Source organism: Crocodylus porosus, unplaced genomic scaffold (assembly GCF_001723895.1).
Source record: "Crocodylus porosus isolate Cpor-Errol unplaced genomic scaffold, CroPor_comp1, whole genome shotgun sequence".
NCBI classification, from domain to species: Eukaryota; Metazoa; Chordata; order Crocodylia; family Crocodylidae; genus Crocodylus; species Crocodylus porosus.
In genome coordinates this window covers 52201772-52215907 of record NW_017728947.1, presented here as the reverse complement: position 1 = coordinate 52215907, position 14136 = coordinate 52201772, and the positions used below count along the sequence as shown (strand labels likewise).

The window sequence follows — 14136 nt, the reverse complement described above, 5'->3', positions numbered from 1 at the left end:
GAACCTGTGTTGGTTGCCCCTAAGCATACACTCCCCTGCTTGCCCTTCACAGATGTGCACCTGGATAACTTTCTCAAAGAGCTTACCCAGGACCAAGGTAAGACTAACAGGCCTATAATTTCCTGGGTCCTCCTTCCTCCCTTTTTTGAAAATGGGGACCACGTTGGCCATTTTCCAATACTCTGGCACCTCGCCAGAGCACCACAAGTGTTCGTAAAGCTGTGCCGGGGTCCCGCAATGACCTCTGCTAATTCCCTCAGCACTCTGGGGTGGAGATGGTCAAGACCTGCTGATTTGAACACATCCAGTCCCACCAGAAGTTCTCTGACTAGATCCTGTCTGACCCTGGGCCTGGCTGCGCCTACCCTGGGACCACTGGGGATCCCGGTGGGGGTAGGGATGACCTGGTCCCTGCTCAGAAAAATGGAGGCAAAGAAATTGTTACATAGGTTAGCTTTGTCACCTGGTGAGACCACCAGATTTCCAGGCATGTCCTGCAGAGGTCCCACATTACCCGGAACCTTCTTTTTACCCTCTATGTATTTAAGAAAGGATTTCTTGTTATCCTTGATCAGGGTTGCTAGTCCCAGTTCCATCTCCACCTTGGCCTTCCTGACCACCCCCCTATAATCCCAAGCAAAAGATGTATAGTCCTCCCTGGTGATGGCCCCTCCCTTCCATTGGGTGTACGCCTCCTTCTTAGCTTTGAGACGTCCCTGGATGCTTTTGGTGAGCCATGGGGGCTTTTGAGCACTCTTGCCCCCTTTGATCTGTGTTGGAATTGCCACCCTTTGGGCTTGGAGGATCGCCTCCTTCAGGAACGACCACTCTTCTTGGACTCCCAACTCCCCACCCCTCCAGGACCCAGTACCTCCGCCAACTAGTCTCCTTAGCTCAATGAAAGCCCTGGACTTCACGAGGGCAGATGTCTGGCTGCAGGCCTTTGCCACCCTGTGCTGGATGGTGAATTCCAATAGGTGATGATCACTGTCACCCAGGTGTTCAAGCACCCACACTCCCCTCACCAGGTCATCGCTTGTGGCCAGGACCAGGTCTAACAAAGCATTTCCCCTGGTGGGACTGTACACCTCCTGGGTTAGATGGAGGTCCTGTAACACGGCTAGGAACCTATGTGAGCGGTCAGACCTGGATGACTGCTCTTCCCAGCAAATGTCCAGATAGTTTAGGTCACCCATGATGAGGTGGCAGTTAAGTCAAAGGATGATGACTACATCCTTTAACTTAACTGCCTCCGCGAGCTGACCTGAGAATTCCCAGTCTAGCTCTTTTCTCTAGTTGGGTGGTCTGTAGTAGATCTCCACTGTTAAGTCCCCTTCCTCCCAACCCCCTTGTATTCTGACCCAGAGCACTTCAGTCTGCCCCTCCTGACCCAGTGCTGCTTATTGAAGATGTGCTGCTCCTTGCTCCCACTAGCATGGGCAGAAGGGCTGGGCAGGGTATGATTAGTTAGTGAGTGCCACGGGCAGGATGAAAGCGCCTGGCTGGCCGGATCCAGCCCACGGGAGGTATTTTGTGTGCCCCTGGTTTAAACTTTGCCAATAATTGTGTCCTATTTCTTGCTAAAAGACTATTCACTCTGTTAGAAAAGCATTAGATACAGCTCTTTTCTATCAAGTCCCTAAGTATTTAAGGTCTATAGGAAACTGTGATGTCCTAAACTGACAGTGATGATCAGCTAGGGGCAGGGGTAGGCAAGACCTGGCCCACCAATTGATTCCATTTGGCCTGTGGCTAGCCCTGTGGTCCTCTACATGGGACTAAGCCCAGCCCAGGACAGCCCATGCCATACTCCAGCCCATGGCTGTCAGCTCAGCCCTGGCCAGTGTGCACAGATTCCGGCAGGAGCAATCCGAGTGTGGCTGCTGCCGCCTGGGTGCTGCTCTACTCTCCTTGTCTCCAGGGGCTCCTCCTCCTGCTGCACCACTCCTGGCCAGGAGGAAGCTTCAGCTAGGTGGCTCCTCCCCCAGCATGCCGGGCTCTGGCTCCAGCTCCTGGCAGCCTTCCACTCACTCTGCTCACCTGGCGTAGCAGAGTGGGTAGAAGGCAGCTGGGAGCTGGAGCCAGACTCTTCTTTTAGCCAACGAGGATACTAATTCCTTTTATTGATGCCTTCCCCTCTTGGTTTGAGACTGCTATTTGCCAGGTTGCTTTCATTCTTTCTTGGCTGAGTATTTAAACTGGTTGAGAACTTATTTAAATTTCAGTATTTTTTTATTATGGTGCTTCCATGCCCTTAAACGCTTTAGAACCAGTTTATCTCCTAAATATGAAATAAAACTGCAAAGATATAATCCTTACTTCTGCCAGCAGGCTGCATGCATCACATGACCACAGCTTCCTGTATAAGTTCCACATGACAAATCAGGATGCATGAAAAGAGGATCGAGCGTACCTAGAAAAACAGAACAAAGAAATAAAGTTTAAAAGAAAGGTAGTATACATTTAATCAATTCAGATACAAATCCTTTTCATTACTATTATTTTTCCACTGTATACACAGTCAAGTTAGAAATCTGAAAGTTTTGCAATACTCTGACAGCCACCCAGCAATGCACCTGCAAAATGATGAAATTTAAAAAAATGAAACCTGAAAACAATTTTAGCTAGATGAATTTTCTTCAGTTAGAAAAATATTTTCTCCTGGAAAAAGGCATCAAAATACTCAGTCAACTTTACCCGTCTACAATTTCAGCTGTATTACCTTTGGCCTTGTATTTGGTGATTAATAAGTTGACTAATAACAAAAGACAAACTTTATATATCAAATATCAAAGTAAAGCCCAGCTTGCACTTGCATTCTGATTCTTTTTGTTTGAAAAAAATTAACTAGCAACACTATTAAAAGAACCTGACAGGTTTTGTTGTGTTGCAATATGCCAAGGGTTGTCAACTGGGGGGCTGCATACCCCTGGGTACTTGGACCAGTCCTAGGGCGTATGCATGGGCAGGCAGGGATGGAGTGCTGCTGCCTCTCAAGAGCAGTGCTGGGATGGGGCAAGGGCAGCAGTGCCCCTCTGCTGCTATCGCCACACACTAGCCCAGTGAGCTTCCCCACCCCGCTACAGCCCTGCTCCTGGGAGGCAGCAGTGCTCCATCCCTGCCCACCTGTGTACTGTCCCTGCCTCCCTGCTCCATGTCCAGCCATACATCTGGCTGCCAGGGGTACATAGACTAAAAAAGGTTGAAAACCCTTGCAATATGCAGTTAGAGTCAGATTTCGTTTTTCATGAAATAAAATCTGAGTCCACAACTGAATCACAACAGCTGTGCCAACCTTTATAAGAAGTGTTTTCTGGTTTTGAACAGGTAAACTTGAATAATAATATAGACACAATAAAAGCAGCAAAAAAAAAAAAATCCACCAATATTACATTATATTTTGGGGGTTGCTACTTTTATTGCATATACATCGTCTCTCTTCCCTTATGTATAGTCAAGTTCTCCCCCTCCTCTTCTCTCTCTCCCCATCCCTCCCTCCCCACATGCTTGCACATTCTTTCCATACCTATATGGGTGAAAAGGAAAGGGGAGAGAGGGGGAGATAGAGAGGAGAAGAGAGCGAGTGAGCACATGCAAATCCAAGGCTTCTGCTTGCATAGGGTAGTAAGTTACATATTTTATAAAGTGCTAGAAGTAGAGAATAGGCTGATACACCCTGGTGCAAAACTACTTCTGAACTGTGTACACATTGTGGTATTAGTGTGTTTTCCTGCTCATTTTAGGGGGGAAAAAAAAAACCATTTAAAGATCTATTCTTTATTTGTGAACTGGAAAGGAACTAAGTATAAAAAGAGTTCAGATATCTACTAATGGCCTTAGGAAATTAAGATATCTTTCCTTCTTTCCCCTGTTATGTTGATAAACACACACAGTTAAGCACAGAGGACTTGTGAATGGTTACTAACAATGAGCTTGCCAGGACACAAGAGTATCATTACTAACTTCGATTTATTCTGAACATTAGGTACGAGGACATAAAGGAAAAGCAGCCAAAATGGGCATGAATGATTCAACTTTCTGCATTACACTCACTCATGCTCACTTTTATGTTAATAAGTTGAACAGGCATGATTCTTCACAGATAACTGGTTGCTTTAGGTGTCTGGACAGAGTATGCAATAAGAGAGCAGCAACTGATTTATATTGTCACTGCTAAAATACATACTATACAGTTTATAGTACAAAACTTTTCTCATCCCTTCAGCTAATGTGTTCCATTTCATCTATCAGTTGCACACATCCACCTTACAGTAATTTCACTTACTTGCTGACTACCAAAATCAAGATGCAACACATCTGTGGTATACGTTTCCTTTTTATATAGTTACACTGTTGAGAGGAAGTTAAAGATTTGTTTGCTGTGATTTGTTCCTGAAAATCTAATTTGCCTTTTTGTTATCCCCTACATTATTATAAATACCCTCAATGTAAGACGACTCCCCATAATTAGATTCTATATATCGAAAACATAAAAGGTTTGTTATAATTTTCCAGGTATAGAATCTAATTATTGGAGGCTGGCCTTTAATTTGTCCTCATCCTACTGCTGCAGCTAGGAAAATAAATCTGGGGGTCAGATCTCTGCCCCCCACCCCAACTTCTTCCCCCCTCCATCCTTACTGTTAGACCTTGCTCTCCCTGAGTACATGGAAGTGAGGAGCAAATTTGAAAACTCTGGCTTTGAAAAAAATATACCTGTAGTAACTTGCATATAGGCAAATTACTACAGGTACCCATAGACTTAGTTCATGCAGAATTAATTCATTTTACCTTTTTTGAAACTGTTCCAAGTTTTAGCACAGGTACTCCATAAACACACTTTTAAGCACCACTGTTGTACCTACTTGTATACAAGTACAAACTGCATGATATTAGTTCAAAGCCAAAGGGTCATGATTTACCACATAGTTCATTGGGATGGGTCCCAGCAGAGCTAACGGCATTTCAAGCCATGGTAACCCCACAGCTCAGCACTGCTCAGTACATGCATGTACTCCAGATCAGCATTTCTCAACCTATGGGTCACGACCCAGAAGTGTATCAAAAGAATATATGAAAAGGTCACAAACAAACTTTAAAAATGGTTTCCAAATGGGTCCTGGTACAAAAAAATTTGAGAAACACTGCTCCAGATAGCCCCCACAAAAGATTCATGTGCTAACTGGCCCCCATGCATGACTGAAACTGGGTGTTTTTGTCTCAAGTCTTGGGACTCTCCAAAAATGTATATACAGATGCAGCACATGAATACCTGTTCCAGGTCCACCCCACAGAGGGCAGAGCCACACTAATTAAATACAATGTGCTGAGTAAGGGTTTCTGGGTGAAACAATTTGACTGTGTGCATCAGGTATTTAAGGCTACTGAAGACATAGAAATCATTGGAAATGGGGAAGACAGGCGCAGCTCAGCTGTGGGAATGAAGAGAAAGTCAAAATGTGGCTCACTATGACTTGAAAAAAGAGTCTGCGTTGAGGAGGATTAAGCACAATGAACACTACCTTACCTCTTATTCAGGTGGGGTGTAGTAACCTATCATGAACGCTTGCCCAATATAGGCCAGGTGTTTTAGTCATGCTCAGTGTTGGTTGCATTTAATCAACTTCATAGTTGTTTTCCATTACTGAGCAGAAGTGCACTGATAAAGGGGTTTTTTTGGCCAATACCAATGGCCAATTATTAGCCAGCCATATCGGTTGATACTGATCCAATTGCCAATATGCAGCCTGGCAACTTGGAGAGCAGCGTACATCTGGGTAGGAAGGGGCGTGGAGGGGGGCGGGGTAGATGAAGGCAATTGTGGAGCAGGGGCTGGGAGCTCCTTGCTGCTAGGGCAGGAGCACTGTTTCCACCCAGGTTCCAGTGGTGGAACCTGTCCTGGCAGCAAACAGTTCCCAGGTGCAGGAAGCAAATCTTCTACCCCATGCTGCCCAGTTAACTGGGAGCATATTTGCTCCTGATCAGCCATCTGCACATGTGCTACTGCACAGTTCCTAGTCACAAGCAAATCTGCTACCTGCATTTGCATGTAGCAAATTCACTTGTGATTAGAGCCAATTACTGCACAGTAATCATCTGCATGTGTAGATACAGATGCTTACTGCACAGTAATTAGCTCTACTGCTCAGTAAAGAATCTCATGTAGGCAAGCCCACTGTGATATTTAATGTGGTTCTTCATATATAAATATAAAGTGAGGGGCTTTTTGGCAGTGGGGAGTCCGGGTGGCATTTGGAGGTGGGGATTTTCCCCCACACTGGCCAGGCATCTGGGAAGTGAGGAGCTTCACCCGTGTTGTGGCACAAACAGTCAGGTAAAGGGAGACAGCAGTGGCAACAGCCATGTCCTAGCACCAGCCTACATAAGAGCCAACCAGATGCAGAGTGGGGGCATGGAGAGCAGTAGAAGCGCAGTGCTCTTGCCCCACCCCTGCTCCTGTGAGGTAGCAGTGCAGGGTGGTAGCACTCCATCCCTGAATGCCCCCGTGTACTCCCTGGAACCTTTCAAAGTACCCCCCAGGGGTATACGTACCCCTGGTTGACAACCCGTTTTAATATGTTCTGAACTTTTCCTTATTGCTTGTTTTGTCCCATTAGTTATAATTTATTCTGTGCTTTACTTTATTCATAATGCTAGTGCCATTCTTCTATATCCATCTTCAAGTGTGAATCCTTGCTTCAATTTTTCTTTCCAATTTTCACAGCTTTAAAAATGCAGCCATATTGGTCCCTACCTAAATACTACCTAAACTGGGAGTCTGCCACAGTCTCTTTAATACTCTTTCAATATCTCTCTTTTTCCTCAGCATATCTTCCCTACTTACTAGTTTCCACAGTTTATTGAGATTGTTTTTGTCTCTGTATTATGTGCACATATAATTCAGTCCATTGTCTCTGTGTTATGTGCACATATAATTCATCTTTGATTTGCTGGAGGAAATGGTAGTAATTCTACACAAATCTCACTTTTCATTTTATGGCAAGAATTTTGGATTGGTTTAAAATCTTTAATTGACTTTTCATTAAAAGTAGTCATACAGCAGTCTGATGGGCTGAAGGGTTTAATTAACTATACCTAGGAAGGGAACAGTGACAGCTTATAAACTAAAGCGATACACATACCAGTTGAGTCTTCAAGAGTTTTCCCGCGGTGCTGAGTTAAGGCAGTGGATTTCTGGACACAGGCCGATAGTACCATTGCAGTATTCTCCAGTCTCACTTCTTGTTCCTCTTGACAAAGAATACAGGTCAACACCTCCTTTTCTGTAACAGATGGCCCTCGTTTGGGACCCAGGGCAATTCTGTAGTGATCAATAGCTATGGGTATGCTGCAGGAACAGAAGTAAAAGGGATCAGAAATAAACAGCTGACTCCTCATGAAGAAATGCACGTAGTTTTGTAGGCAGCTAAAATATATATTTTACCACTTAACACGTATACAATATCTTTCACGCCAACATATTTAAACACAACGAATACAAAAATAATTTCTCTCACTCCTGAAACATGAATAGCTTTACAGCGGAATATGGTAGCTATCTAATGGAGCACTACAAAAAGCAACAGATTCAAAGTAGTAGGAAATTCGAGCTGTATTCAATTTAAAATGTATTTAATCTTACTGAGTCAGTACCATTTTCTTTATTATAATTCAAGAATACCTACAGAAACAGATTCTATGACTTGGTTTATTCTGTTGTGGCACACCAAGCCTTTGAATTTCTCAGGTAAAATTCAATTAGAAATGCATATGAAGATGCTTATTTATGTTCAGATGTTGGAAGATGCTTTACAGAAGCTGAATTTTTAAAGGTTAATGCATATAGAAATTAACTAATTCTTAGTTTTGGTCATTTCTCACATAATACTGTTCTCTGTTATATCATACATCTCTATGAATCAGATTTTAGGCTAGGTATACACTAGGAGTGCTTTGCCAGTACACCTATACCAGTTGACTTTACTAGCAAAGAGTTTTTAGTGTGTAAGCTGCTTATACAAAAAAAAAAAAAAAAAAAAAAATCTTTGATTAAGAAAGCTAATTCCAGCCTCTTTAACTGCCTCTCCAGAAGCAAAACAACTTGCACTGGTTTGAGCACTGACTTGCTGGTACAAGCCACATTCACAGTAAGAGTGTTTTGCTAAATATACTGTCAGTTACAAAACCCTCCTCATTTTACCTCTGAGTAACAGAGATAAGCTTCCAAAAGCTTTCAGTGTAAACACAAGACACTCTTCTCTTTGAAGGTGTCTAATGCTTTTCCTGAAGCTCGAGAAGTGCTCCTGTTCATGTCAGCTACACGTGGCTGAATGATAATAACAAGGATCCTGGTTTTCTCTGTTTAAAAATCATATATTCTTGAATGAAAATTGCAAATTCTTTGATAAACCACCCAAAATCCAGGATTAAAATGAAACACCACTGTATATATAGATACTAATTTAACACAATATCTTATTGATATATTCTAAAGCAATTTGGAACCTTCCAGTGCCTCAAATCACTATAAGAAAATAAATTCTAAATACCTATAAATATTGATATTTGATTTTGCATTTTTTATCATGGAAAATTAGAATGCCCCCTGCCCCCTTTGCTCACCAGGACACAGATCTAGGACCCTCACACCCAGGACACAGTCCCCCAACCTTGCTGGTGGCTTCTCACTCCCCACCCACCACCCAGGCCTGCTAGAAATGGTCCCCAGCTGTCAGTGATATAGGGCCAGAGACCTAAGTCTGCAGCTCCCCAACCCCCGCAGCAGTACCAAAGCCTCGGCTGCCACTTGTGGAAGGTGGCAGCTGCTGTGGCAGAGCAGAGTGAGGAACCCAGCTTCCCCTGCCCTGTGGGTGGCACGGCCAGAAGAGCCCATGATGGGGGTAGGGGCAGGCTGCCCACTACAGGCTTGGGCTCCCGGTCCTGCTGCCCTCCCCTGCAGCCTCTGCAGCTCAGCAGATGGGACCTGGTATGGCAGGCCAGAGTGGAGCTGGACAGGGAAGCTCAATCACACCGCTCCAAGCCCGGCACCACCATGGTGAAGTATCCCCAGCCCACCCAGCAGCAGCAAGCAAGAGAAACAACTCTGTGCCACCACCCCCTCCTGCTGCCACACAGGCAGGGGCACTTTGCCATAGCAGCGCAGGGCTCACAGCAGCAAGCTTTCCTGCCCAGCCCCACTCTGCCTTGCTGTCGTGGATCCTGTCCACTGGGCTGTGGAGGTCCCAAAGGAAAGGGCTGCAGGGCAGGGAGCCCAAGCTAACAATAGGCAGCACACACCCATCCCACACACAGATCTGGGGTGCTGTTGGGACCCAGAGGCTTTGAGCCCCAGCTTGATAGTACTGGCATTTGGCAAGAGACTGATGTCTGTGTTTGCTGCACACTTATTCTTAGCTGCAACCAGGTGTAACCCAGCAGAAATTTGACAGACAGGTCACTCTGACCCATCCCCTGGCAAAGGAAAAGAAGTCTGGGAGTACCCTGGTCTGATAACCAAAGTCAAAATAGGAACTGGGATGACCAAAACAGAAAATCTGGCTGGGGAGAAAAGGGAAATTATCAATAGCAAAACTAACCCCTACCTAAGAATAAACTCACTTTCAGCTGCTGGAAAATTCCAGTTACAAATAATCATATAAGGAAGCAGAAACAGGCTCATTAATATTCATTGTAGGGAAGAACTTATCATTAATACGTTAGCATAACACAGTAACGATAAGGTATATACAAGAACAAGGAGTTGGAACCCCTCCTTGGAACACTCTTGAAGAAAGCATGAAGAGATCCTGTTACCAATCCAAGATCCTGTCTCAACATTGGATGGGGGAGCAGCCAGGAGTCCCCCGGACAAGACTTCACAGACTGATCAACCAGTGAAGTTGTTTTCACAACATTTCAGGACCGTGAGCATCTGCTTTGACTAACTACAAACCTAAAATTGTTAAACTGCTATTGCTACTTGAGTTCTAATTAGAATTGTATCTGTTAGGGTTCAATAAACCTGTTTTTAGTTTAGAACAACCAGGTCTTAAATCTCCTTGCTTGGTATAAGACCCATTATAGCATCATACAGATGCAACAGGGCATGTGTTCCCCAATATTCCTCCCCCAGGACAGCATGCAGTGGCAGGGAGCTAGCCCCACCCCTGCCCCCCAGACAAGCTGCCCACAGCCCTGTCCCACTCTCCACCTGGGCTCTGCAGCCGTGCATTCCAGCCCCAGGCTACACACATCTCAACTGGAAATAGCCCCAGCCCCACCTTGCTTAACTCACTCTCTGCCTCCCTATGGGTGTCTCAATCCCCCTCCCCCCACCCCAGATTTACCTGTGGGAGCTGCTCTCCAGGCTGCCTGGCAGCTGCATGCAAGTGTGAGCATGCACATACACATGACAACCCATGCCTGACCAGCCTCCTCCCACTCCCCCTAGCCCAGGGACAGGCAATTATTTCAAGCAGAGGGCTGCTTAATGAGGTTTGGTGAGCTATTGAGGGCTGCATGGGTAGCTCCACCCCTTGACAGGTACCCCGTCCCCTGACTGCCCCCTTGGGACTGGAGGTTCCACCCCTTGCCTTGTCCTTTGCCACCAGAAGTCCCTCCCTTTGCCCCGCTTTTGGGAAGGGGGTGTTGCCATACTAGAACCTCACCTTTGCAAAAAACAAATCACATACTAGAAGTCAAAAGCCTACTATAACATTTTAATTTTTATTACAAAAAATATTTTTGTCATGATTTGTGTTTGTGTACTGTATATAGAGACAACTGCATAATAACTAAAACAGAAATTCTTAGTCTTTTATGTTATGTTGGGAGGTTTGGTTGGGTGTGCGCACCTTTCACACTCCCCCAATGGTGCAGCAGCTGCTTGCAGCACTGGTGGCTGGCTCTAGCCAGTGCTGCACATCGCAGCAAGCAGCGTAGCCCCCGCTGGACCATTTCCTTCCCCAGCACTCCCCATACTCACAGGGCACAGGAGGGAAGCCCCAGGCATTGAAGCCACTGCTTTACCCACCCCAACCCACTCCAGTGCCTGGGGCTTCCTTCCTTTGCCCTGTGAATGCGGAGAATGCCAGGGAAACAAACAGCTTGGCAGGAGCTGCAATCCTCACAGTGCTGGCCAATGCTAGGAGTCAGGCACCAGCATTAGCAGAGTACCCCCTTGCTGCTGCCCCCCGCTGCCTGCCAGGGTTGTGCACCATGGGGGGTGGGAGAAGAGGGGGAGTGTGGAAGGGTCTCCATACCCTCCCCCCTCACACTCTGCCCACCGAGCTCTGTGCTGCTGCCACCCCCCTAGATGAGGGCTCTGTGCTCTGAGCCACCCAGCCCCACGCTCTGGGCTCCCACCCAGCTGCAGCCCTGCCCCCACCTGCAGCTTCTCTACCCGCTGCCCGAAGGGAGCATGACCCTGGGGAAGCCTGCAGCAGCAGCCCAGCCCGGTGCTAGTGGGGCTCACCCTTCTGCCCATGAGGGTGGGAGCAAGGCAAAATAGGATAATGTTGGGGGTGGGTACAGGCACCTTGCTCCCACCCTTGCAGGCAGAAGGGCTGGGCAGGACACAATTTGTTGAGGGGTGCCATGGGCCGGAACACAGTGCCTAGCAGGCCAGATTCATGATAGGTAATGTGGCATCTTTTACCTGAAGGAAGAAATGTTTTTTCTATAGTTTATCTTATGCAACGAGTTTGTTGCATTTCTAAACATCTGTACTTCTCTGACATTAGCACTTACATCTTAATTCTCAGAGATGTTGGTTCTCCCTAATTCTCTAATCCAGGGCTTTAACATGCAAGTAAGAGGAAATATTTTTTTTTCCATTAGAACTCTGGATATCAGCTTCTTTTTACCTTTCTTCCTCCATAATGGAATCCTCTCTTCCCTGTGCCTCCTGCGTGTTTTCATACAGGAGTTTATGAGTTTCAATGAAATTCTTCTGCAAGGCAGACATCTGGGCCATTATCTTCTGACGATGCAGTCTGGCTGCTTCTGCCTTTCTCTTCCGTTCAGCCTTATCTTTGTCCTGATTGCTCTGTGTCTTACCAAGAAACAAACAAAGAGACTATAAGCTAATAAAAGTAACAGTTAAACAATGACAAGAATTAGTCCCCAAAAGGTAGATATTTTAACTGCTCATACCAGATTTCCCAAAGAATCAGACACTGTGATGGTTAAAATAAATTTAATTTGAAAAGCCCAAAACCAAAATCAAAATATTAACCAGAAACACAAGGCATTAAGAGAATACATTTATAGTTAAATAGATACTAAGCTATAACTATATCAGAAACCTAGCTTTGCCTTTATTTACCTATATAGACATCAGTTCAAGCTCCCAAGGTTTTATGTCTCCTGAAAAACTGAAGTGAAAACGACTAAAAGTATCAACAAAGCCAAATTCTTTTGAATCTTTGTACCACTAATTAGTCAGGTAATTATTAGGTCTATCAGTTTTATCTAGTCAGTACTGTATTTAGATGATACGAAACAAATAACAGACTGACTTGCTAGTGGCTAGTGAATATTGCAGGTGGGGGGAGGTTATAGCAAATCCATGTTTCTCAGCCTTGTGAAATCTTTACCTTCTCCATAGCTAATATAAATGGAAGGCCATTAAAAGGCAAATTGACTAAAGCCAAACCGACAAGGCAAATACTAGTATACTAACTAGGCCATCTACCAACCCTTATGTCTTCACCTGTAGCCACAGAAAGCACGCATTATTTATAACTATCTGCTGAAATAAACTTTGGCATGCAGCAGAAGTTAATGCTAAAAAAAAAAAAGAGATATCTTCATTTTCCAGTTGGTCTAATAAAAGGTATCATTTTGGAACCAAGAGTTCTAGTTTTTTGAACATCTTTTTGTCTCACACCGACACAGTTACCAAGTACACCCCTGAAACATGGAAGATGCCGAATTTCAGCCAATTTTGGATTTTAAAACTTCATTGCAGAACAACAAGGAAGTTTTTTTTTTGCCTCCCTGCCTGCCATCTGACACCTCCAGAGAAGGAATTCTACCTAATCAACACATCAAAGAGCTATTCAACACAGCTCACAAAGACACTCATGGGCCCAAAGGGACAGACTTCCATCTTCAGCTCCCTCAGGATATAAACTTCATTTTTGCACAATCTATGGGGACTTTTTACCATCTTGTACCATCTATACTTTTCCCAGAGCCTGACGAAGGGACTTTGATCCCAGAAGCTTGCAGAAAAGGACAATTTTCTTGCCATTTTCCAGTTGGTCTAATAAAAGGTATCATTTTTAAACCAAGAGTTCTAGTTCTTTGTATAAGATTTCTTCTGCAATTCTTGAACACAGATTGTACAACAGCAGAAAGAGCAATGCTATGAATATTAATTTGAACTAAGTGAACAGTACGGGCTCAATATTCAGACTTGGATTTAACTAATTAAATAACAGTTTTGGACATATGTTATTACTTAATGCCAGAAGTGGTATCTAATATTGCTGCTTGCAGATATGGGGAAAAAAACCCCAACAACAACAAAACAGTGCTTTACTGGAAGAAGAAGAACATCAGTTTGACCTGGCTCCCCAGTGTCTGTATAGGTCAGGCACTTCAGTGAGGCTTTTTGGTGTTTTTATCTAATAGCTGATTGAATCAGCTGAATGCATCAATCAGCTATTAAAGCACCAAAAAGCCCACTGAAGTGCCCGATCTATATAGACACTGGGCAAGCCGGGTCAAACTAATGCAATGCCTCTTCTGGGCATGTGCTGCACTCAGTGCAGGGGTGTGCTGAGCTGAAAGTAAAGTGCTGTTTCCCCACCCAACCCACCGTGACATTTGCAAGCAGCCTATATGATCAAATAAACAAGTTTAGTCACTTGGGTTTGAAAACTGGACCTTAAAACTTCAAATGCAAAGATTCCTGTGGAGTACGTCTCTGCAGAATTTTTTAGTTCCTTCTCTGCTATTACCTCATCACCTTTTGTTGCTTCTGATCTTGAGATAGTAGTTATTGTTGAAAAGCTGGACTTCTCTCTCAATCGTTTCACTGTGTCAAATGTCTGGGAATAGAGACTTAAGCATTAAAGAATAAATTGCGACCCCCACTAAGTCTGCTACATAGACAAGACTAAAAGCTTA

General features: G+C 44.6%; 1 protein-coding gene across 3 annotated transcripts in view; it reads right to left on the bottom strand.

The window, feature by feature from the left end:
- The window catches only part of UBR1 (ubiquitin protein ligase E3 component n-recognin 1), a 122057-nt gene that overhangs the window by 37965 nt on the left and 69956 nt on the right, over positions 1-14136 (bottom strand). For all 3 annotated transcript variants that reach the window (XM_019551684.1, XM_019551685.1, XM_019551686.1), the window contains exons 28-31: positions 13968-14057; positions 11865-12052; positions 7143-7348; positions 2320-2413 (exon numbers count right to left, since the gene is read on the bottom strand). In XM_019551684.1, coding sequence (XP_019407229.1) covers positions 2320-2413; positions 7143-7348; positions 11865-12052; positions 13968-14057 — 578 coding nt within the window. The remainder of the gene's footprint in view (positions 1-2319; positions 2414-7142; positions 7349-11864; positions 12053-13967; positions 14058-14136) is intronic.